The sequence below is a fragment of the Rissa tridactyla genome, chromosome 3 (assembly GCF_028500815.1).
Source record: "Rissa tridactyla isolate bRisTri1 chromosome 3, bRisTri1.patW.cur.20221130, whole genome shotgun sequence".
Taxonomy (NCBI): domain Eukaryota; kingdom Metazoa; phylum Chordata; class Aves; order Charadriiformes; family Laridae; genus Rissa; species Rissa tridactyla.
Genome location: NC_071468.1, coordinates 30,426,018 through 30,452,213, shown reverse-complemented (window position 1 = coordinate 30,452,213; position 26,196 = coordinate 30,426,018). Strand labels below are relative to the sequence as shown.

At 38.4% G+C, this 26,196-nt stretch overlaps 1 protein-coding gene across 2 annotated transcripts in view; it reads right to left on the bottom strand.

Annotated features, from left to right (window-relative positions):
- PRKCE (protein kinase C epsilon) overlaps window positions 1-26,196 on the bottom strand; it is a 299,087-nt gene that overhangs the window by 5,674 nt on the left and 267,217 nt on the right. For both annotated transcript variants that reach the window (XR_008465766.1, XM_054197203.1), the window contains exons 12-14: window positions 24,620-24,758; window positions 22,304-22,492; window positions 17,099-17,245 (exon numbers count right to left, since the gene is read on the bottom strand). Coding sequence is in view for 1 of the 2 variants with exons in the window: in XM_054197203.1 (XP_054053178.1) it covers window positions 17,099-17,245; window positions 22,304-22,492; window positions 24,620-24,758 (475 nt within the window). In the remaining variant the exon portion in view is untranslated. The remainder of the gene's footprint in view (window positions 1-17,098; window positions 17,246-22,303; window positions 22,493-24,619; window positions 24,759-26,196) is intronic.

Sequence of the window (26,196 nt, the reverse complement as noted above, 5' to 3'; positions counted from 1 at the left end):
TCATAACAAGTGCTTCTTTTCAACAGAAAGATTTATTTGAGAAACCCTCCTTAGCAACTTAGGCACTTTCTTCCTGAAGCAATGACTATTTTGCAAGGCCTATCTGCTAAGATGAAACAGGTCTGGCCACATTTCTGCTACTATTGCTATTTTAATGTAATTCCACTGTGAATACTCTATAGGCCAACAGCATGAACCAATATATAGTTGCATCATGAGGGCTCAGGATGAAAGTATGAAGGGTTGTGGCTGTCTCCTAGCAGAGAAGCTGAGAAAAGCAAGAAGATTAACAAGGTAAGGAGAGTATATAAAGGAAACAGAGTGCAACTATTATCCAGCTCTGAACATTAAAAAAATCATGATGAAAAAAGGAAAAATACTTAGATTGGCTGGCAAATGCATCATTAAAAATGCAGTAATTAAATGGGTATGATTGTGTTTATTTAGCCTGAAGTTCCTGAGACTTTGGGACATATTATTTTTAACTTTTCAAACTTTTTTCCAGGTAAGAGTTTTCAATTTCAGATGACTGAAGAAACGAGGATTGTTAGGAAAAAAAGAACCCCCAAAACCACAGCTGTCCACCCAAACACACAAATTTCATTAGGTTTCAGATGCTACTTTTTCTCTCTCTAGACTGCTCAGACACCTTGTGTTCAGCACGCGTCAATGCTACATGAGAGCAGGGGCACAGCAGCTACCCAAGAGCTGCCAACAATAGGTGCCAAATTCCACACTGCACTGAAACTGCTCTACTGCAGGCAGCATGTGGGCAGCCCGACTCCATCTGACAAAGAGCAGCAGCACTGCCACGGCACTTCTAATGACTAAAACCGACGTGACTCCAATTCTAAATAACATCTGAAAGATGGCTTCTCCACCAGCACGCTATCTCTGGTAGTGAGAAGGCACAGTGACTCACAACATCTTGTGCAGGAAATGTGCTGGCTAGTTGATCTTTTATTTTTTCTAGCAGTGTGAATGCTTCATAGGTCTCTCGTCTGAGCGTCTTGACATAGTGTAACCTGCTTATCCTGGAGACATGGTGGGCTTGCTTCATGTGGGCGATACGATCTGATTAGATGTACCACTTAATGCTACAGAAATAGAACCCCTTGAATTAATAAATATTAACATGACCTACTACCCATCAAGGATTAAAGTTTTTAAGTCAAAGTCATGTTTTATTTTATTCAAAGATTACTGCTTCTGTTTGAAAAGCTAAAGACACTGGAAATTTCTAGAAGACTATCGCTTCATAAAACACCATTTAAACAGCTTTCTTAGTTGGCCTGTGCAACTCTGGACGAAGAGATTTTGTTTTATGAGTTAAAATGCTTTTTTTTCTTAAATATCTTCACATAATTTCTAAAAGATCAAAATGAACTTCATGTGCTATTAATAAGCACACATTAAACAGTGTTTTTCTGAACTGGTTTTACTTTCACTACCATTCAATAAAAAATTAATTTTCTACCTGCAGTCACAGACTAGAGCTTAAAAAAACCCTCCAAAACGTGCTTTTAATAAGCTTTCCAGTGTTAAGGATCACCAACCTTGTCTGTTAATGATTACTAAATGACGCTATATGAATTGCAACAATGAAAAAAGAAATCTAAGTTCATGTTCTTCTTACTGAAAATACATTAAGAAAGTTAGAACTTGCCATTCCTTACATTAATCACACAAACCAAACGTGAATGACAGGAACCTTCGGTATTGAAAAGTCACACAAATCCTTGCAAGAAGGCACCTGATAGAGGGTGCTCCAAATCAGGGAACTCAGCAAAGCTTGGGCACCTCATCAGCTGTGTCATGAGGCCAAGAGGCTTGGTGCAGTCTCTTCGGCCTAATAAGGATTAAATTAATTCTCCAGTTTGGAGACACTAAGGCTTATATCTCTCTACTCCGTTATTTGTTTTCATTTAATTTGCAGAAAATAGCTGAAACACTTTCAAGTCCTTTGCAAACTCAATAGCTCCACTAAATTGGGCTGGAATTGTCCAGTGGGTTCAAAACCTACTCAGAGGAGGTGAAAGAAAGATGGGAGGTGGCGGCTAGAAAACAGCAATGTCACAAAAGCCTAGGTTTTGTATTTTAGTTTGATTTTCCTACAATTTCACAATATACTGTTTAGATGTAACTATAGGAATCCTCTTTAAATCAATTAACAGATTTGTTAGTTTAACAGAATGAGGAGCTAACCCACAACAGACAGCCAATACAAGTAAGTGAGGCCAGAAATGATTATTATAACAATGAACCAACATGTTGGAAGAAAAAAAGATCATGCTATGATAGTTTTCAGTAAGTGGACCTTTTGACACAAAATATATACAAAGCTCACCCATGATTTTCACAGTCCGAGATACTGTCACCACAGAAAAGCAGATGCAGATTGGTCTTTCTATATTTCTATATCTATATTATATATATCTATATATATATTTCTATTCTATATTTCTATATCACTGAATGAAACATCTTTAACTTTACTGCAATTTTCCGTCAATGATGCCTCTTGATATATTTTCAAGCCCACACTGAAATCCTGGAGTTTGTAATTTGTTTGAGGAGCTTCACCAGAGAACCCTTCCAGTGCAGCGCTGGGCTGTATCAGCAGCACATCAAACACATGACAGTAACCTGAAATCTGGGCAGGAAGCTGCTGCAGCTTTTGGTGTGCAGCTACAGGGGCACAGAACAGCAGTGCAGCTGGAACAGGACGCTCCGTAAGAGTTGCACCTTCTCATACGTATTACACGGTATCATTTAATTTTATCCAAAATTTTGCTTCACTAAGAAATAAATGATTCCCGCATTTCTTCATCAAGCAGAAATTCTTAGATCAGGATGAGCAGAGTTCAAATATCTTGTATTTACCTCATCACTGGTAAGATCTTCAGATTATTTTGTTCAAGAAATTTGAAAACTCAAGACATCATACAATGGTTTGAAGCACAAGGTCATGTGGCTAACCTCATGTATCACTGTCCTCTCAGTCACCTCTCTTTATTATGATAACAAAAAACGCAGTATAGGCAGAGATCACTTTGCACCAATGATTAGATCTCTTTTCACATAGGTATAGTAGTTTCTAAAAAGTTGAGACCAACTGTAACAAGCACTCACTTTCGCATATAACTCATTCTATATACACAGAAATTCAGCATGAATACTGTGAAAGAAACAGTCTGAGAAGCAGAACACTTCAGGCCTGTCTTTCCATTTATCCTGGTGATGCCTCTTCACAGTATTTGCATGCCCTGAGAATGTGTATCAGTATTAGAAGTATGTCCTAGAATGAAATATATGAAATATATATGAAATATATGGTATCAGAATAACTTTATATAAGTTATTTAATTTTTTCAGCATGTTTATTGCTCTATTCACACATGGAAGGGTTACAACAGATCAGCGATGAGCTGCAGTATATTCAACTGAGGTTATGATGATAAAAAGTGTTTTGAATCCAAGTAGTTTTTACAAGTATACCAATATTCATTACTTCCAAGCAGGGGGTGAGATTTTGTGCTCCTACATTATGCTTTCATTAGATGTAAAGAACACCAGATTAAGAGAAAGCAGTGGAAAAAAACTCCACTCAATGAAGATGATAACAGATTGTGAAACAGTATTTGGAAAGCATGCCAACCTATGCAGTCCACAATTTAATCTGTTATGGAAGAACACAGTCATTTAGTAAACACCAAGGTAATTTACAGAACTATGAATTTTAAAAGGGATCATTTGTGATCCAGTAAAGTGAAACCACTTTTATACTGAAATAGTATGTATCTTTACTAGGAATGTGAAATGGGTCAGGTAGGAAGGAGGAACAACCTAAACAATTAGGGGATACAAACACATAATGACTACATGGCCAGGATGCCAGCCTTAGTATTTCACTTTTGTGCAGCCTTTCTCCCATCCTACACCCCAAAACCACCACAACAAAACAAACAGCAAGGCAAACAATACCAAAGCTCTGCAGGCTTACTGACAATCACCTCGTGTTCGCAGTCTGGGCAACGAACCTCACCAGAAGAAGTTGTCCCCTATGGCCATACTTGGGTATGGTTTTAGCATGAATGAGTACACAGTACTAAAGCTAAATATACACCAAACCTGCTTAGTTCATAGCCTGATTGCTAAAGCACGAGAGTTATCTCCGTGTAAAACATCGATGGCGATAGATTTCACATGAGCTGCAGGGGAGGTCAGCACTACAGCTTCCCACCTGAGGTTAGTCCTTTACCCTCAAAATCCATCGTGTCCACCTTATTGGGGCTTGCTTCCATTAGGACTTAATCATGACATAACCACCGCACATAAGGTATACTATGGTAGAATACATGCATTTTTTAGAATGAAAAAAATTCCAGGGTGTCTGGTTTCAGCTGGGATAGAGTTAATTTTCCTAGTAGCTGCTGTGTTTTGGATTTAGTATGAGAATAATAACACATTAATTTAGTTGTTGCTAGGTAATGCTTATATCAAGTCAAGGACTTTTTCAGCTTCCCACAGAGCTGAGAGCATAAAGAGGACAAGCTGGCCAAAAGAATATTCCATACCATAGGTGTCATGCTCAGTATATAAAGGAGGTTGGCTGGGTGTCAGGAATCCATGATCAGTGCTTGGGACAGGCTGGGCAACCAATCGTCTTTGTATATCCTTTTATCATTGCTGTTATTATTATCATCTTCTCTTCCATTATTGTTCTATTAAACTGTCTTAATTTCAACATTTGAAGTTTCCTTTTTTCCGATTCTTCTCCCCTACCCCACTGGGGTACAGGGAGTGAGCGAACGGCTGTGTGGTTCTGATTGTCGCTTGGGGTTATACCATGACAGAGGGGAAGAGTGCCAACTTCTGAATTTCTACACTATATTTTCCCCTTATGGTAGGTTTCTTTGAGGGTTTAACTACATTGCAAACTATTTTATATTTCTTCTTGAGGTGGGGAGGAAATACGGGAAGAGGAAGCAATGGAATAATCACATGAAAATACCCTTCACCTGCACAATGCTATTCCCACTGCAAATTTTATGATCCACTCTGCAGTGCAGATTTTATGCGTACCTCTCTAATTCACATTTTATTGGCAAGCCTCCATTGATATTCTCAACTGCTCTAAGGCCATGATGACCAGTGTCACCTCTGCTCTTACATCCTGGCACACATCCAAAATTAGTCCATTTTCGGTTGTGTTCTCCTGAAATTGCATATTAACTGTTGTTGTTACAGCAGAGTTGCAGCAGTCAGGGCTGGTGCATCTGTGACACGCTAAACCACCTGCTGGTGAGTCCTCAAATACATGCGTAGAAGCCTTCTTTGTCTTCCTGATCACTAGCACTTTAGCACAAAGGACGGGCTATACCCAGAAAATGGATCTGACTTGCAAAGAAGAGAAAAAAGTGATGCAGGAGAGTTGGTAAGTCTAGGGCACGTGTCCCTAGAATTCCAGTGGCTTCCAGAAGACACCCATAAATCACTGAAAAACTACCCAAATACAGACAGTCTAGCAGTGCACAGATATTTGACCAGATTTATTCTGTAAAAGATCAACAGATTTACTTTGCCTTACATTCTTGAAGTAATCACAAAGACAAGGAATAAAAGGAGACCCTGATGCGAGTGAGTAGGTGAATCATATAATTAAATATTTCAAGACTCACATCTCTGCCACGTATCCTGAATAAATACTGACTGACTGACCTTCCATCGTTTTATTCTGCCTACAGTCACCTACCCAACTTAATTACAGAAAAGTAACACATTATGGAAACCTTCCCGAGAATGTTATGAAATTGTAAACATATAGCAATATCTTGTGATTCTGAGCCCCTCCTCTGTCAAGGAGGCATGGGCATGTGCATTGTGACACTGGATGCGAAGAAACACCACAGCATGAAAGGTAATGGCAAGCACGTACAGTGGGAGCATCATTGCAAGACTCGGCTATATGCTAGAATGGCTTGCATTATAGGCTGTAAAGCAGGAATGCTACAGAGTTTTTGGCAAAACTGCCTTCTTCAAAACATTTCGGGGAAACTCATGGTCTTTGATGATGATCTCTAGCTTATTAAGAATAAAGCTTTTAGTGTGACATGGATGATGCATATGACAGGCTTTCATACAAAGAAATGGTATAGCAGTTCTCACCTTATACAAACGGAGAAAGTTACACAGTGATGGTTTAATTGTAAGACGACTGATTGGTAAGAGATCATATTTTGAAGTCTAATGATTATTTTTAAGCCTTTGCAAAGACAGTTAAGAATAAAGATACATGTAGCTTTTTAGAAAGCAGCTGAAGATGCTTTTTTTTTTAAACTAATACACATACTTATACTAATTGTAGACTAAAAAAAAAGGCATTGCACAACCACGCATGCATGCCTACTACTTCTGCATCTCAATATATCTCCTTTCCACCTTTCCTCCAGACAATGGAACTGCTTTTTTGGAACACGGTTTTACTGAAAGAGCACAGTAAGACATAGGAGAGTTTGTAGTGACACAGGTTTCATTCCTGGTTCTGCTACTGATCTGCTTTGAGCTTGAGTAATTTTCTCCTCCCTGTGCATCTAATTTTCTTCCTATTTTTGTTCTCCTATACATGGCTTGTGATCTCTCTGTCTACCATTATCTATGATCTGTTGATTGTCTCTCACTTATATGGCTTTTTGCACAGCAGGAACCTGATCTTGCTGGGAACTCGAGCTGTTAGTGCAGACCTGAGGGCACAAATTCAATTTCTCTTTCTTCTTGTTTTTGTCAAATATAAACAGAATTCTTCAGGGAGTCATGGGCAGTTACAATCTTCAACTTCTTCTTTTCCATGCTCCCTAATTAAGCAAAGGGAATGTTTCTTCTGTAGGTCCTCTGCAAACATGATTATTGCATGCAAATCAAGGAAGATCTGTGCTTAAGGTTTTTCATAAATATTTAGACTAAGTGTTCCTGTCATCCTGCATAATTTAAGCATATGAGTCCTGGAGCATGCTGTTGAGAGGACAAGTACAAGGTCTGTGCCTCCAGAGTAACAAAAGCCATTGTAACAGCACAGCAGCATAACAACAAGAAAGCAGCAGTTAATGAAGTGCTAGGATTCCTTACCATTTAAAAACGCCTTCCCTGTCCCGCTACTGAAGGTAAGTGCCTACACCTCAGCTGCTTCAGTCCACCATCTGCATATTTGTGCATATGTCTAAAAAATTAAGTTTTGCACTAGTATGCTGAGCGGTGAACACATACAGCGACAAATTTTTGCTGCTTATTTTGGACGAACATCCTAGTAAGACGTTGTTAACTTTATGCAAGCATTAGCATGGTATACTGCGAATACAAAAGGTTCTGCATGAAAAATAAACCCAAAGCCAAGGCTCTTCTTATACTCTGTGTTCATCGGACTCCAGCTGTGAATGGGACTAGTCAGGGACTGCCAGTGTTCAACAAGTCTTTGCTTTTTTTCTGATAAATTCTTCTCCGTTGCCTGATAAAGAGCCAGATGCTACTGCTGCTTCAATTACCCGGTGTTTTGCCACTGGCTTTTAATAACATCACAAACAGGCCCAACCTAGGAATACTATTTGTTAGCTACATTAATACAAAAATAAAATATTTCTGTTTGAACACTTAAGAATGTACTGTAAGTAACCGTGATAAGACGATTTCACTAAATGGTTTAGATTACTTTCTGAAAATAGCACTGGAGATTAAAGCAGCCAGAAAGTGAAACAGAATTTGTCTTATTCTGAGGAAGCCCAAAAGGAAAGCAGGAATACTCAGGCTGCTTATCACTCCATCTCAATGGGCACCACTTAACCATGTACATTTAACAGATGGTTAAATGAACCTAATTATTCAGTATGAAAAGATTTTAGTACTATAAGACCAGGACTCAACAAAACCAAACAAATACTGCTGAATCCCCAGTACAGAATCAAAAGAAGCATAATAAGAGTTGTTTAACTTGTAAATATTTGGGAACCTGCAGTACTGGGAAGTAGCTTTCAAACTTCTGTAATTCTAGTGTTGTAGTAATCACAGCTAAAAACAGCTGCTGCAGGCACTGACGCTGAAGAGAATAAAAAGCAAAAAATAAGACTAACCGAATGAGCAAATTCTGGGAAAACAGAACCTTCTTCATTGAAACAAACAACATTGAAATCCTTTAAAATACCAGTTCGCTTACTCTTGACTTCTCTAAGTTGTGATACAAGCTGAACAGAAGCTCCTGGAAAGCTATATACTTACTCTCTGAGCAAATTTAGTGCTTGTATAAAGTGCCACGCTAGTTGAAGCTTTAGAAACCAAGGTCCTTCACTTTGTTGAGGGAAGAGGCAGAAACGTTACAGACTTCTCTGGGGTGCCCAGCCACATGCTAGACCAATTGGTATCAGCTATGTTGCAGGCAGTTATGGCACTGTTGTTCACAACTGTCTACTGCAAGCTAAACTCAGATCTCAAACTTCATCGCCTGACAATAGTCAATATTTTTCAATCAGCAGCGACCTGGCTAACACTTGAACCAGTAGCAGAAAAGTTTAACTTTTAGGAACCAGCTGACATTAAATATTCTAATTTGTGATATCCTGTGGCAGGGGCCATGTGCAAAAAAATTGTGTTGGACTTCAACTGTTATGGCTGTTTGTAATAAAAAGGCTGTCCCAAAACTTCACATCCATTTTTCCTTAGTTTTTCTAAAGCATATATGTTAAGGGTTCTGACAAATATGGATTCTTCCCTGTTTCTAAATATTTTTTTTTTTCACCAGTATTAATCACCATGGCATCACTCTCAGAAGAAAGCCCACTGTCTTCCTATGCCTGAAATGCTTGCAGCAAGTGGGGAATACATAATGTGCAATGTTTAACGATGGTACATGAGGGTCTGAGGTCTCAAAATCACTCCCCAGTGTTTCATCTAAGCGGTAACACTTCATGCAAAAGCATGCAGTATAGCCCCTTGCGTGCCCATCTGCTAAATGCTCATTGCCATGCACTGATGACTTAATGGAAATATATTATGAAACTGAAGGGACACCTCAAGGTTATTAGGCCTAAAAATGGACCTACCTTGACATTTTCCCCATATTGAAGGCCTTACCTTAAAGAGGGACATTCACACTGAAGCAAACTTGAAAAGAGAGAACATTTATACAAAAAGAAATTTACTTGGCCTGTAATTCCTAAGTTCTTTTTGGTGTTACTGAATGATACTGCATTTTACGGGGCTTCTTCCCCACAGTGTAAAGGCAAAGTCATAATTCCGCATGTATGATGCTACAATTCACTGTCACAAAAAAACAGAGGCGTGCCAAAAAACCCCCACTAAAACAGCATCATGACTTCCCAACACAAGGTTAGAAATCCCTCATTAGAAAGTAAAAAAAATCTTTGCCTGTTATCGTCATCTATGAACACAAATCTGAGATTATAAAACTTATGTTTCTGGCTAATATATTTGAAAGTTTTCTCCAGAAACGCGGTCCCTCTTTAAGGATTCCAGCCATATTTCACAGTAAGCAGATGGTTGCTGCAGCAATTTAAACACACACCTCTCTAATTGAACACATTTTTCGGGAGCCGTTCAGTGAGGCACCTACCCATGAGGCAGGTGTGGCCTCTGCCTGTTTGCCTGTGCAAACAGGCCAGCTGCACGCTCCGTAGGTGCTGATTTGTACTTGCTATTTATTACCCAGTTTCCAAACACTGCGGGCATCCGGCTTGTCATAAGTCATCGACAAAGGGCTGCCAAAATTTTGCCAGTTTTTCACTCATTTAGGGGAGGGGGAAAATTCCCAGTGCTCACTGACTCCAGTTGTATCCAACAATCATTGTCTAGAACTAGAATTTCATATTTGGGAATGATTTTATTTCAAACCTTTGCTGCAGCGCAAAACTGGAAGGGGACACATTGCTGGCATCCTTAAGTCAAGACTTAACAAGGGAGTTTAGGTTCACAAGGAAACTTCATACAGACAATGTGGCTCAGATAGTGATAACTAAGGGGGGAGGGACTTTGATAACGGTTTATGATTATCTTAAGAGTTACCAGAGCTGAGAGGTGCAAATTACTGTAGGAGGTTTGAGACTGATGATCAAGATGAAATCTGCTAACACTGAGGTCTGGTATAGCACAGAACACTCTTCCAAGGGAAGTGCTATGTGTTCAGTCAATTTAAAAGTTAGGCTGATCTTAAGCATTGTTTTTTTATCAGTTCTCAGTCATATTTCTTCACTGTCACAGAACTTTGCATTAAGCATCCTGAGATTACCACAGAGTGGAAACTGAGGCATGGAAAGGTTAGGTGATGAACCCTGGACCACACCATGAGTTTCTAGAAAATTTGGTAGAAGAACTTATGTATCTTGCAATTCTCAGGTCTCTAGTTTTAGCCGCTAGACCAGCTCTCTACTCCTGAGAAGTCAGAACTGAAGAAGGAACATATAAATATTCAGAAAACATTCTCAGTGATATAACAGTAGGAACGGAAGAGGCTGCAAAATGAAAGGAGTCACATTAGATGAACTAAATGTGCTGGTGGCAGCTGCTGTTGCTCCATACTGCAAGATACAATTCTGCAATATTAACTACCTTGTTCATTTTGCTTCTAATGGTCTTGAAGAAAGTGAGCTTTTAAAAGGGAAAAGCAAGAAATTATGAATGCATAGAGAAAATTAAAACAATGTATTGTTCTGTGAAAGCTGCACATTCATAGTAAATCATCATAATGCGATTATTTTGTCAACTTCATCTCCATAAAGCCACACTATGAATGGATTGCCACAGGCACTGATAAAGCCATTAGCAACGAAACTTTGGCTTAATTGCTAAAAAGAAATACATATGGCAAACATCTGTTTTACCAGGCTTTATATTACCCTCTGGCTCAGAGTTCCTCAGCTTTTTCATGTTGAAGACATCTTAGTCAAAGTCTCAAATTTTCCCAACCCTGACATTTACAACAGGGTGGATGAAAACAAGTCTGCTTGTTTGCATGCACATGTTTCAAGGGTTGACAATGAAAACTCAACTCAGCCTGAAAGGACAGGAGTGTGCCTGTGGTGAGACCATCCTTGCTGCAAAGTGCCTAACAGCTTCCTCTGGTCTCACAGATCCTTGCAGTACACCGAGCCACTGTCATTGTGCTGGTCTAATTCTACAAAAACAAGAAGAAATCCCTCAGAGTGCTGGAGCACCTCTGCTGAGTTTTTCAGCCTGGAGTAAGAGAAGGCTGCTGGGAGACCTTACTGTGGCCTTTCAATACTTAACGGGGGCTTATAAGAAAGATGGAGACAAACTTTTTAGCAGTTGCTATAGGACAAGGGGTAATGGCTTTAAACTAAAAGAGGGAAGATTTAGACTAGATACAAGGAAGGAATTTTTTACGATGCAGGTGGTGAAACACTGGAGTGTTTCAGAGAGGTGGTAGATGCCCCATCCCTGGAAACATTAAAGGCCAGGCTGGATGGGGCTCTGAGCAACCTGATCTAGTTGAAGATGTCCCCACTCATTGCAAGGGGTTGAACTAGATGACCTTTAATGGTCCCTTCCAACCCAAACTATTCTATGATTCTATGAAATCGATGCTCATATGAAGCTACTACTGACTTCAGCCACATGAGGCAAGAAATTCTGGGCAGTGATGTTTCTCCATCCCTGGCAAGTGGGACTGGGATATCGTGTATCTTTATGCCACTTGTGGACACCTCTCTGAGCTTCACTGGCTGATGCTAGTAGCACGTCAGCAGGCCACGAGTTCAGTTTGGAAAGCCTGCAGCTGGCCAGCTGTACTCTTAGAAATGACACAAAGAATTTCTTGCCGGGAATCTAAGATATGGAGAAGATTGAGGAAAAATCAAATTTCCACAAAATATACCTTTGCTTCACAGTTTCAAATATAAGCTTTGGCAGTAAATAACAAGTTTGGACAATATGAAGTTCATCACACACATTCAAGGTGAAGCAGCAATCTGTTTCAATCACTCTTTTTAATGCGTATCTTATTATGGGATAGATAGAATCATCCCATCATGTCACTGATCTACCACACTTACCACCCTGTCAATGACTTTGGTAAGAAATTAACGAACTGCACCCTGGTTTTCATTTGTATTATGGCAAATACACTTTGAAAACGAAAATAACCAATTTAACCAAGCCAGGAGCATAACCACAGAAACAAGGAAAAATAGAGAGTAGAGAATCGCTGAATACTGTATCAAGGCCTTTGTGGTTCTTGGGCATTAATTATATTGCAAACCATAGTGTGGTGTTATGGCTACAGATTAGGGAAATTTCAATCTCCAAATGGAATAAAATTCCAGGAAGAATACATGAGAAAAAATATCTCAACATGGGAATAAAGTGCCTTAAAGGGATTTCTGTCTCACAACAGTTGCTCTGGAAAAAAGATATCTGTCTGCACTAAAACTATACTTATTTCTCACATATGCAATTACATACTCATGTCTGCATTAAAAGCAGCAGGGAAGAATAATATTATTCAGAAAATTTCAAGAGAGTCTCTGAAACTGTAAGAATTAGGTTTTAAGAATAGAGGAAATGATCTTCAAGAGACGCTGTCAAGGTCACTGGAGCTTACACGTAACAAATATCGTCTTCATAGCAGTTCAAAGGTTTGCTTGATTTCTAATGTACATGCCCCAGAGCTATTACTTTTTCTATAGTAGCTTAAGATTTATAATAGCTCTACATTGGAGAACCCTCCTTATAGTAAACCACAGTATATAGATAAAAAACTAATTTTGCCACTGAAAAGCCTCATAATTCTGGATTTATGAAAGGAAGGGCTGGCAGACAGTATGCATCATAGGACTGGGCCCCATAGGACTGGGCATTTTCACCCCTTTGCATTCTCTCTTCCAAGACATTAAGCTGGAGGAGCAGACAAAAATCCTTCACAACAGGTTTCAGGGCCACCAGATCTGCTTCCATTGTCTCTACCTAGCACAACGTGGTGTGGCACTCCTGTCACTGCTTAGCAATCTAAACCTCTGCCATTTGTAGGAGTGCTCTGCCCAGGGCGCTCTTGCAAGCTTTCAGAAAACATAGCCAGTTTTTCAAGGACCTTTTGGACTTTGGTAATTTTCGTTCCAAGGTTGAAAACAGTTAGGAAAGAAATTTCAGCTTCCAAAACATCATTGGAATAATCAAATCATGTACAAATGATAAAGATATTAATGGCATATTTCTGGTATAATAAGGAATATGTTTGCAGACATTCACAGCATGAATGAGATCTAAAAAAAACCCCAACTTCTGGCTAATAAATAACCATGCAGTATTTCTTCCAAGTCCAGTTGAAAAATTCAGACTTAAGGCTGGCAGAGCTGAAGAGACATACCTGAACTATGGAGAAGCACAGGCCTTACAGTACCATATAATAAGCTCCTCAGAAAAATCTATTATGGCAGAGAAAGGATAAAAGGTAACATAAAAGTAAGACAGCTGTGCTAGTCAAGGCACTCATGGATTTGGGATCAGCGGAGTAGTGAGGCAGAACTGAAACAAGGTTTGTTTCCATGCTAGCACCTCCGTGACCTCCCTTGGCAGATTATTCCAATGTCTGATGGGACCTCAGTGTTTCACCATTTTCCCTAATGACGTTACTTGTTTAATGTCATATTGCCCAGAGCTCACTCGAATAGACCCTGTGTTTTGGGTTTTTTTGAAAGTATGTATGATATAGTAATTATAAAATTTCCCCCCTTAGTCATCTTAACGGTTGGTCAGAAAATAGATGAATACCTGTGTAAATATATGCATTCTTGCATGAGCCAAATTTTGTATGTGCATGCAAAACTCAATTTGAATGCACACAAATGACTATATATATGCATTGTAAGCTTCTTTCCCTATACATATGTACACTCACATATCACATGCAAGAATGTCTATTTTCTGACTACTAATCTGGCCTCTCTTTTCAAAGCTATTTTCACAGATCTAGGCTCTCCTGAACATAAGATTAAAAATATATTTCTTTAATCCCTTTTCAACATTACAAGTCACTTTTAAATAATCAACAACCCTTTATCGATACTGAGAGATGTTAAAAACCAGAAGACATTCCAAACACAGACATTAATTATGTTTTTTCCATAGTTATTCCATAGCTATGGAACAGTTACACCTGTTAATCTGCATCAATGAATCTCAGTGCTACACCCACAACTGAATTTAGAGAGGAACTCTCTATCTAGATTTTAAAGTAGAATTAATTTCATTAGTGTTCCCTCTCTCATGTATTTTTCAAAGTGAGCGAAATCTCTCCTAGCTTGGCAAGTATCAAAAATCACCTTTTCAGCATTTAAAATCTACTGCCTTTTCTGAAATTGCATAACTAATAATTATATTTTATTTGTGTGATCTTTCTCTGCAGCCTAGATACATCTCACACTTTACTTTCCAACTAATAAAGTGTTCAATTTTAAGAGGACAAGTAAAAATTTCAGTATGATCTTGCTCAAAAATTTCTACACAACAACAAAACCCAAACAATCGCAAAATTTATACAGCTAGTACAAAACAGCTGATGGATCATAAACATAGTGCAAATATATGTCCTGGTCTGAAGGGGAAAGAGGTTAAAGAGAGCATCTGTCATTCATTAAGTGGCCGGTCCAGCCCAAACCACGACAATATGTAAGGCATACACTTTCTAAATGTAGAAAAGTTATCAGTAAAAGTTGAAAGGACCAGGTCACTGGGGAAGATATCTTGGAAAGAGCAGACTGAAAACATGAAAATAATAGGGATGCCTGTAACAAAGACTACATATTACCTGAATTCACCACCATAAAAAAAAAAAAAAGAGTTCAGAAAAAACCAAGCATACAGAACTACTAGACAGCAGGAATCAAATTTGGGAGAATAAAGTTGGCATATACTATATGGAAAGAAGTAGTATGAAAATCCAACATTATAGAGGCAGCCTGAAGAAAAATGAGAAAAAGTATAAATAAAGATGTATAAAATCACCCTAACAATTATTAAAGAGCAAGCAGCTGTCTTGAAAATTATACAAAGAACTACTCTGACATAATCTGAAATCACTACTAAAACTGAAATACCCAACTAAAATACCATTAAAGGAAGCTGAAAAGGAGAAAAGGAACAAAACAACAGGAATGAATAAAATAGGAATGGCTTTACAATATAACAACAGTGAAATAATTACCAGGAAGAGAAAGAAGCTGCACTGAGAAGGTAGAAGATATTTATATCAGCAATGAATAAAAATGTCTGACATACTAAATCTCTCCTGACTTTTAAGAAGAACCGCCAAAACAGGACTACTTACAAAAATAATAAAGGCCTTGTAAAAATACCTATTGTCAAAGGGATTGCGCATCTTGATCATGAAAGGAAAACTGCCAACAAACAGACTAGATGTTAGGAATCTGGGACTTACTAGATGCAGGCATGAAGTGAAAATTATTTTGGAATCGCGCATCCTGATTTGATAACTGTATTACCAAAACATTGATGAATACTGGAGCAAAGCAACAAAAATTACTGTGAGATGAAAGGCCAAAGTCCAGTTAAAACAGGAAAAGAACTACATGCACGCAACTCAGCAAAACACCAACTAAGGCTGTCTGCAACTATCTGAGGGCTGTGGAACCTGACTGGAAAGCTGCTAGTTACAGTATTAAATAGGCTTCAGATAGATACTAATAGGGTAAATTTGTGTTTACACTTCCTACATCAGTGCAGAGATTTGTAAGGCAGCTCAGGCACTAGGTGCAACCTGGCCACACCCCCGGAGCAGAGCTGGGCAGCAGGGGAAGGGAGCCGGCATGCCCAGCTGGCTGGACCCTTTGCAGGAGAGGGGCTGGCTCAGGCATCCCTCTGCCTGTAGAAATACCTTAAGAAAAACTTCCCCATGTGATAACGCTATATCTTACTATTACTCCAGAAAGACATTCACAAGGACTAACTTCCACTTACAGTTCTCAGTCCCTTTAGGCTCTTTCTGCATAGCTACAGAGAGAGAGAGAGAGAGAGAGAGAGAGACTTCTCCAAGCGTGGAGTCAGAGGAGCTACCTCTCAGGCTCCTGTTCTGGACAGGCAGCCCCACTTTCACCACCTACACAAGGAACTTGGGGAAATGCATCTCACTGGACTAAAAATAAATGCATTAAATGTGAATGACAGCAATTCTGCAATGTCAGAGGGGACTTTTTAACCTCTAAATTTAAGTTAGATTCAGTGTTGAGCCCAAAGTTAGGGGTCGTTTTCTTTGTTTATTTTAAAAATACCTTTGTAAACTACCTGAAGAAAGAAACAGACAAGTACCTTGATCATATTTACAGGCAAATCAAAACATTTCAATTAGGAATGTGCTAAGTCAAAAGATGCAAAACAATCTCAAAGGACTTATCACTTCTCTTGTACTGCTCAAGTACAAAATTTACTGCACACATTCTCAGCTGAAAAGCTGACATTTGGTGAACTGTAAATATTTTCATCCAGAGGAAGACAAGAATAAGTAAAGTATTTTTGCTTGGCTTTTGTAGTTTTTGCATGTGGGGCAGCTACATGTTTTTGTTACTTCAAAATAGAACACTATTACCTAGGAAAATGTAAGTACATCAGTTTAATATTTCTTCCCCCCAGGAAGCTGTTTTTTCAAGTAACTTCAGTTAAAATATTATTAATCAGAAATCTTTTCCTCTGTCTTTCACTACAAAATCCAGTGGCCATCAGCAATGCAGGACTGTAGCAGAGTTCACACAGAAAGTACAGACAGTATATAACCAACTGAAATAATCTCTTCTGATCAAGGTATCTTTAGGAACACAGGAAAATAATTAAAACAGGGCCTTGAACCTTCTCATGGTTTATGTGACTGAACATGAATGTCTTCTTGTGCATTAAATCTATTCCTGACACTTACCTTCACAGAAACAATGACAACGCTGTCTTCTCAACGTGGTTTTTATGTTACTATTTCAACCCTCAAATGTTGCATCAAGTAATCTCATGTCTTAGAAAAGCCAACAACTAGAATTGTCAAACGAAGTTTCCTCTGAATGTTACGCAAATTGCTACTTACAATCCGGGGTTTGAAGGGTGGCTTGATTTTCCTTTGTTCTAGAAGAACCCAGTCAATTTCCTTGAAAAACGGATGCTGCTTAATTGCGTCCTCCCCGTTTTGTGACGCCACACAGCCAAGTCGCTTATTTGGGTTTTTTGTCATGAACTACAGGGTGGGGGAGGAAGAGAAGGAAAAAGTTAAAACATGAATGGCAATGGCTGGAAATCATTTGCAGTTCAATTACACATTCTAATTCCTAATGCTGAATTTTTAGAGACAATCCCCTTTCAGAAGGTTAGTTTTTCTGAAGAGCAACAAGGATGCCCTTCCAATTTTCAGAGGTTCCAGCCAAACTAGAAGATTCAGACTTTGAAGTACAAGTTTTCCTGCAGGAAGCTCTTTCAACTGATTGCTGAGACATCCTAATTTCATTGGGCTGGGAGTGCTACAGGTACAGATTCTCTTCCAGCATTTCTAGTTCCTGCTTTGGACAAAAATACTAAAAGAAAGAAAGAAAATATTAAACCCTCCAGAGACACTTCCAAATAGATGGTCAGGATAGCTCTTATTTTATCTTATAGCTCTTATTTATCTTATTAATTTGTGGGATAGGGGCTACATATTATGCTTAATGTTGTTTATTTTCTTTAGGTACAAAGGTTGCATAATCATACACTCCATTCAAACAGACAGAGGAAAAGCCCTTACTCATTTCTAGGATTTTATTCTAATACAAGTAAGAACAGCACTTGCAGCTGTGTGAATTATAAATGTTCTGTCCGTATGTTTCAGGAAATATATGGAGTGATCAGTACCATCAAAAAAGCTTCCCTTGAGAAACTCCATGACATAACTTGCACCTTCCCTTTCATTTTTAGTACACCCTTAGTGGCAGCAACTGGAACTAACTGGTCTCCTCTGGTGTGGTAATTTCTAAAGTTCTCACTTTTAAACTCTTACTATTCCTTTCAGCAAAAAGCTGTAGAATTGGTGTAAGACAATGATATCAAATGATGGCAGCTGATAATATTTTTCCTGACTTTGCTCTGTTATTTCTTCCTTCTTTTATTAGCAATTGCTCTACTTATTTCCTAATGCATGTGGACACCAAATCCTTGCAATTCAAGTAGCAACGAGTGTTGTTCTTATACACACACACATTCATATTATAGAATTATCCCAAGCATTGCTGTAAGTTCATATTCAGCCATTATTATAACATTTTTTATATTTAAAAAGAAGTGTACAAATGAAACAAAATGCGGTAATTGTTCAGTGCCTTTTTAACCTAGGTACCACATTATACTATACATCTGCAGAGAAAAAAACCTTACAAAAAATAAATCACTATAATGCATACCCTTGCTTTAGGACTCCAGTTATTAGATAAGTAACTACTGAAGCCCTTAAGATAGTTTTAGATAGCTAGACTAACCATCCACAGGAGAATACCATTGCTATCATTTTAAAGATTTAACATAGATCAGTGAGGCAATTCTCTCTGTGGTTTCTGACATATATGCGCCGCTCCAAAGACGATCCCTCTCTTTGGTCTTGTGTTCAACTGTTCCTCAAGTTCTTTTGCAAGTGGACAAGTCATATCTAAACTACAGGCCATATTTCCTATGGGCAGGAGAAACAAAGGTTTTCAAAGGATTACTGTGCTTTGGTGAGGTCTCTTGGAAAACCACAAAACGCATTCCTGCATCCCTCTGCTTTATTTCACCTCCAGGACTGGAGCGAACAGGCCAGGAACCAGCAGCCACACATTTTGCAGAAACAGAATATGGCAACTACAGGATATGCTTTTTGTACTGTATAATCCAGGTATCAAAGAAGTAAAATCTGATCCTAGTATCTGCCATGCTCTATCTTTGTTTTAAGCCAGAGGCAGGGAAAACATCAGAACATGTCATTTTTAAGAAGCTCAGAACATGAAAATATGCCTAGATAGTAGTTTAGTACTGTACTTCACAAACTTCAGGAAACTTGGAAATGGATGATGAGAGAGAACAAATTTTAAGAAAGAATACTTAAACAAAGAAAAATATCATATACAAAGATGATGAAATAATCTCAAAATTCTGAAGTGGACATTTAATTCTATAAATTTCATCCCCTGCAATAAATATTGATTTTTTCGCCTTCTATTTCTGAAGCACAAGCTGACATTTATTCCCTGTTTATCAACATCATCAACAATGATACAACTGTCAGGGCAGAGACAGCTGTTAACTGTACTGCGTTGATGAGATGGTCGCCAACGGAGCTGACAGCCACAGCCGTTAAGTGTTGCCTTTTTATTTTCCCATATTAAGGCAGGAGCCTCCTTTTATGAAAACAGAAGGCTTTTAAGATCAGAGTTCCTACTGACTTAAATGACAACAGGGCAAAAGGTTTCTGAGATAGCCATGCAACTTGGGGTCCAAATCAAGGATCATCAGGCTCCCAAAATTTTGCTTCTTCAGAAAAATGGCACAGCTTAAAAACAGTTCTTCTTCTGTACCCAGAGATTTCTGTCATCTGGGTACACAGGGAACACACATTGTAGACACAACCCCTCTCCATTGCTTGCAAAGAAGCACAGAGCTAATTTCAATGAAGAATTGTTTTCCTTACCAGACAGGAAAGAATTTTAAATAGCAATTCCTGTCAATTCATAGAAACAGAACTAATAAGCATGGGATAAGCAACAAGCTACCTTGTCATACTGAGCTGTAAAATTATCCTCCTTAGTGTTTTGTTGGAAATAACAGGAAAAACTGTTTCTTCAGAAAATAAGAAAACTTTGTTAGTTAACACAAGAGAACGTCTCCTTATTAAACTTTCCTTACATGGTGTTTGGAGGAGTGTAAAAATACAGTTTCTAAAGAATAAAACCCATGTCTCAAAGCACAATGTGAGGAAACAAAGTGTTCCAAAGTTAATCCCTTGCTACCATTCAGCAGTAAAATACATAGACGCCTCTTTCTTTCCTCTGTTTTTCCTGTTCTTCATTTAACAGAATATGAACAAGATTCAAACATGTTTCACACCATAGCTGCACAGGCAGCAGGTTGCTAAATGTAAGCAAATGTTTTCTTTTTACAGTGTAAACTGGTACAGCTCTATTAAATTATATCAATTTATGCCAATGAAGACATCTTGCCCAATGAGGAATAACCTATTATTATAATGCAATCTATTTAATGGATGCAACTCTCTTTTTAAGGTCTATAATGACATTAAGGATTAAGTTTAGACAGAAAGACAGAACGATGTAAAAAAAAAAAAAGCTACAACTACAGCAAAATACAAACCACCATGCCTACTATCAAAATGCAGATCCAGGAAAACAGCCTCATGAAAATTTATCACAAAACCAGCTTTAAAAGAAGTTAGAGGGTTTAACACCCTTGCACTTATATTCCCCAAAATACATAGCTTACAACTGCAGCCTAATTCTGTGTCTGCATTTGTGTGTAGTTAATGAATGACATGTATAACATTAAGAGATATCTCACTACTTGCATGACCAATGAGATAACACCGTAAGGCTCTGACTGTCAAATCTGTTTCTCCCTTTCCTCTGTAAAACAAACACCTTCTCCTAATAGTTACAACGGCTCTCGTGCTACACACTTCACCAAGGGTTATCAGTTAACTTTTCCCCTCCAACAAATGTTTCCATGATTCAGAGTAACAGAAAGGTCAGTTAATATAGATTCACAGAAGGACCCTGTGCATGGCAAAGGAACAGATCTTACAGACTGTGAAACCAAAACACTACAGAAAATCTCCTGGACTTTAGTGAAATTCAGATGCAGATATGAACATTGACAACAACCCTTTCTCTACAACACGCCAAAATAACCCCTGATGCCTGGATATCAGCTTGAATTCTGCAGCTCAAGTCCATATGTTTTAACTGCTGAAATGAAAATAACTGAAGGGTTTGGAAACAAAAATGGATGCGTGAAAGTATCATGTCAGCTAATAAAAAGTCGTCAGAGAGCTACCTAGAGGGAGAATGGAGCATATGTATAAAAGTCAGCTTTAATAAACCCTCCATGTTCTCACTGCAGTGAATGGAGCAAAAGAGACTTCAGCAAACAATTGAGAGAGGTTAACTTCGACTTCTGCTTTGAATCATCTGCTAGAGCATCTCTCTCACTCAGCTAGAATGAGCCTGAAGGTATTTTTGTTAAAAGATCAAGATGAGCATTTCTGCAGAATGTGTTACCTGTCCACTGGTGTTAAAATCAGAATTTGTTCAAGTTTTACGTATAATTTCAGAATGTAACTGGGTATGAAGATGTCTGCAGGACCTTACACTACCCACTGCCCTCTTAATTGAAAGTCTCCCTTATTCCAGATGCTGAAAGAAAAACAGAAGTGGAAAAGTAGAAATTTTCCACTTTCAAAGGTGGAAAACTGGAATAAAAAACAAGTTTTTTTTTTTTAAGCCAGAAATCCTCCTCAGGTTTTCAAAATGTGTGGGTTGGCATACAGCTTCTGTTTTGTTTTGCTTTTTATTTCAGGATGGTACTAGTACAGAAGAAAGAATTTATGTCAATGTCAGGTTAATGAAGTAAACCTGACTTTAGAAAGGTAATCTAAAAACTGAAGTTGCTCAGTGGCACATTTTGACCGATTAAAAAATTTGTGGCATTTGGTGACACACATTTCTGTCAAGTCATTACTCGTATTGAAACACACCCACCAGGGCAGAAACAATTACATTAGAGCAAGGCTGCTTATCAAAGTGTTATGTGAATTATAACATAGAGCATGTAAATAAGCGGCTTTTAACCCATCTTGACGATAGGAGAAGAAATGCAGAGGGACAGGAAATTTTGTAAGTGCATTAAATAAAAACAGTGTTCCTTTAACTATGTAGTGCTTCCCCCACTCCAGTGAACATGCAGCATATAAAGTGTCAAAGTGATAGCGCAGTTCTAGTTGGTTGGGTTTTCCCTGAAACATGAATCTGCAGTACACAGATTTATACAGTGTACAACTGCGTGGAATACAAACATTCTGTTCCTTTCCCACAAGCAGTGTAATTTATCCCAGGCCCCATTATCCTAACAGTGGCACTGTGAACTGTGCTTGAACTCCCAGCGGTGACTGCTCTCAACAACTTTCAGCAAATTCAATTTTAATCAAGGAAAAAAACAAACCCAAACCAATGGCCCAAAAAAACACGAAGAGGAGAAGGAAAGCAAGTAATGGAAAACTCACTGCTTTTAAAATGCTGACAGCTTCTTTACTGAGCCAGACTGGATACAAGACATCATCGTGAAGAATGGATTCAAAAAGATCATCTTCATTGTCAGCTTCAAAAGGGGGTTGCCCAGCCATCATTTCGTACATGAGAACACCCAGAGCCCACCAGTCTACTGATGGGCCGTATTCTAACTCCTGGAGGATCTAGTATAGAAAAAGAGATTGGATTGAATAGACAAGTTAGACCAGACTCTCGGCTGCACATTTGTTGTTTCAACATGATACACCCCTTCTTTCCCCCAGTGCCTGAGCAGGACTAAATCCCACACTGATTTCGGTAACAGCAGTCATGGTTTGGTTTCTTACCCATGCAATTTGCACTAACACAGCTAAACACAGCTAAGTGTCAATGCGTAGTTATTCTCACAAGTACTGGCTGAGTTTATCAGTCCCCTGAGTAAAAGAGTATGCTTGTAAGCAAGAGAGCTGTATATCCTTCCAAACTGTTTAAAGCAGGTCACGCTATAGGGGAAAAAAGATCACATATACAAAACAGATTGGTGGAAAATGTGAAACATTTCCTTGCCTCTATCTTGAACAAAACAAACTGAACCAGCCTGTAATGCTGCAGTCATCTGAGAGATTTATTCTCGTCCTTTAGGTAGGACTGAAGGAAGCCAAAAGCATTTTTGTTCAAGTTCTCTTTACAGCATTAAAACACTGTACAATACGTGGCTGTAGGACTCGCTTTAATCGCCTCTGCTTTCAGGAAAACTGGCTACAACTTTTCAGGTGGCAAAAGTTCAACCTTGTAGCAAATACCTTTAGTGGTGAGTAGTAGGTTAGCATGATGGAGTTTTATTGTATTGTACTGGGTGTTACAGAACTAGTGCTATACAGAGAACAAGTTTAATTCTTGGCTCCTCTCCACTGAAGCTTGTAGTTTGGCTGCAATGTTTCAGCATGACAAGGAACTGGGGAAAATAAAGTGGATGACTGATTAAGGTGAAGCTGACTGCCCTAAAATGAGTTGGAACGGCAACAACTCCACCACCTCCTTAAACACCACCACTGTTACAGTCAGAAGCCTTGTGGTGAACCAGGTGAACTTAGTGCTGTATTTGGGAATCACAGCCAATATAAAACCAAATTCAGTCTTAACGCAAAACCAGAAATTAGTTTAACATTTGAATACAGAGGTCTGGATCCCAACTGGATTCTTAGCTGAATGGATATTACATTTTATAGCCATTAATTACAGAAAATGATACTCTTCAAAAGTGTACTTTTCAAGTGTTCTGGGCACTCTTTGGAACTCACATATTACTAAAAAAAAGGAAATTGAAACATACCACCATGATGCAAGAGAAATAGAAGCAGGAGATAAACTTGTGCAATTACGATGACAAAACGGAAGCCTGAGTTACTGACTTCAGTGAGATCAAGATTTCATGTATAAGTTCCTGGGATTTTATTATTGCTTTGTTTTCAGTATTAATTCTCAAAGAATTTTCCAAAGGAGTCAATTAGTATACCGAATCAGAAAAGAATACCTTAAATGAGCACACTGAAACTTCAGCAGAAAGATGCACAGGCTACTAACTAAATAGAGCAGACAAAGTCTGCCTAGCAGATTAACTGTACAATATTGGTTCATTTTAGGCACTTGGAAATGCATCTCAGGATATTAAAATTTAGGATTCTCAGTCATTTCTTTTATCCAATGAATGCCTTGAAATGACTTTGGATGTTGCCAACTGATATGCAACATCCATGGGAAAAGTTCCTACTTTTCTGTTCAAGTCTATACTTTCTGTTCATCCATATGATGAAAAGTACACAAACATAGTATCTTTCACTCACAGATACTTTAAAGAAAGGAAAAAAATTATATTCCCACAAATACCATAGGCAAAATGACACCAAACGTATGGTCTCTTCCGTATGAACATCCCCTTCTAAGTCTCATGAAAAATTAAGCAAGTTTTTATAAGTACTAAAAACCAGTGCTGGCAGTACTTAGTTGCATCTAGCACCTTAAAGGCTAGAAAGCACCTTCACAATGATGCTGAGTCAGAAATGAGCATATGGAGAAAAATAAGGTTGAGTTCAGAGAACAAACCCATGCTTTGCCACTGCTATCAACATGAAATACTGCTTGTGAGCAGCAGAGTAAGCAACTTCTGCAAGATTACCCAGGAAAAACCGAGTCACAGTCTAGTCTGCATCTGCTATTTTTTTCATCTACGTGTAGAAAGTGTCTAAAACTACACATGTAACAGTTTGATAAATGATAAGTATCTGTATTCTTAGTGCAGTTCAAAAAAATACCTCCGGAGCTATATAGTCAGGTGTGCCACAAAAGGTTGTGGTGGTCACTCCATTCAGAATCCCTTCTTTGCACATGCCAAAGTCAGCCAGTTTACAGTGGCCTTCTGCATCCAGAAGAATATTGTCCAGTTTCAGGTCCCTGAAACAAAAAGGCCCAAAATCAAATCAGCTCTCAATTTTTGATCATATGCTCTGGAATTTCGTCATAAACTACAGAATATGGTAAACAGATGGTTTCACAAACACCACTGAGGAACTGTCCTTCACACGTATACCTGAAGAGCTGGTAGCAGTCACTAAATAAACCTGGTTAAAGGCAATAAGGAAGCAGGCAACGCCAAGCATTTTCCAAGACCAGGCCTTTACTCTCTCTTTAGCTGCATGAAAGCGCAGCTGTATTCAAGACAGAATCAGAAATGTTTGGAAAAGATCTCAGTCTTGTTTGCTACAAATATAACATTCTATTTATGTGAAATATAGGCCAACAATGACTAATGAAACCGCTCCCCATTTTTGCATTAGCACAAAGTAAGGAGTACCAATTTACCCATACTCTATCATATGGCTTGAATTAATAGGTACTTTCAAACTTGGATTATTTGAATTGGATTCTTAATGTATATTAGCAATTCAAAATCGCAATGAGAGGGATAAAAAACAATGCTCTCATCTTTGGGAGCATTATTTTCTGCGTTTCAAACCTGCTCAAAAATAATCTCACAGGGATATTTTGCATTCTTTGTTAAAAAACGCATCTCAGCAGCTGTCTCTGATCCCTTGTTGTACAAATGTCTTTGTGTCAAAACTACACAATCCTTTGGTTATTAAATTGGGTGAGGTCAAAAACAGGTTGAGAAAGGGATATCCACCTTTCCTGTCTTGCCCTCTGCACATTTTCTAAATATACCACTGATGGTTATCGCATGTTCCAACACAATGGATTCTAGGTACCATTTAACTTACCTGCTGCTTGCCTTAGACTAAACCATAAAAGGATCTGGAAAGTCAATGCATAAAAGAACCCTCACTTGCATGAATAAAGCCTCACAATTAAAAACATTTTATCATGTATAAATAATAAACCAAACATAAAATATAGGCAAAAAACCCAATTACGTTGCATGGACCATTTTATTTGTATACTTCTGTCTAGGTTCTAGGTACCTCTGCTGTGTATTAAAAATACACAGCAATAAATGAAGGCATTTTATGTAGGAATGCATACAGAGATGAGAAACAAAAGCAGAACACGTGTCCTTAGGTGACTCTGTGTGGACACTTTCTGATCAGCACTTTTTTCCTAGAAGAATTAGAGAAAATTTCCAGAGGTGGAATTCATAAGGAAAAAAAGTGTGCGTAGGCAAGTTCTAATTTTGGATAGAGGAATAAAATCACATGCCAGCCTCTGTAAACAAATTTCACCTTAAAAACCTATGAAAATATACAGGTTTTGTTGCAAAAATCCTTTATGCCAACAAATTCCACCTGAGTGAGGGATGAAAAGCCTTGACCTTATCCTGAGGATTTTTTTCAGAGAAACGTCTCCCTATCAGCCCACAGACCTTAGAACACCAGGC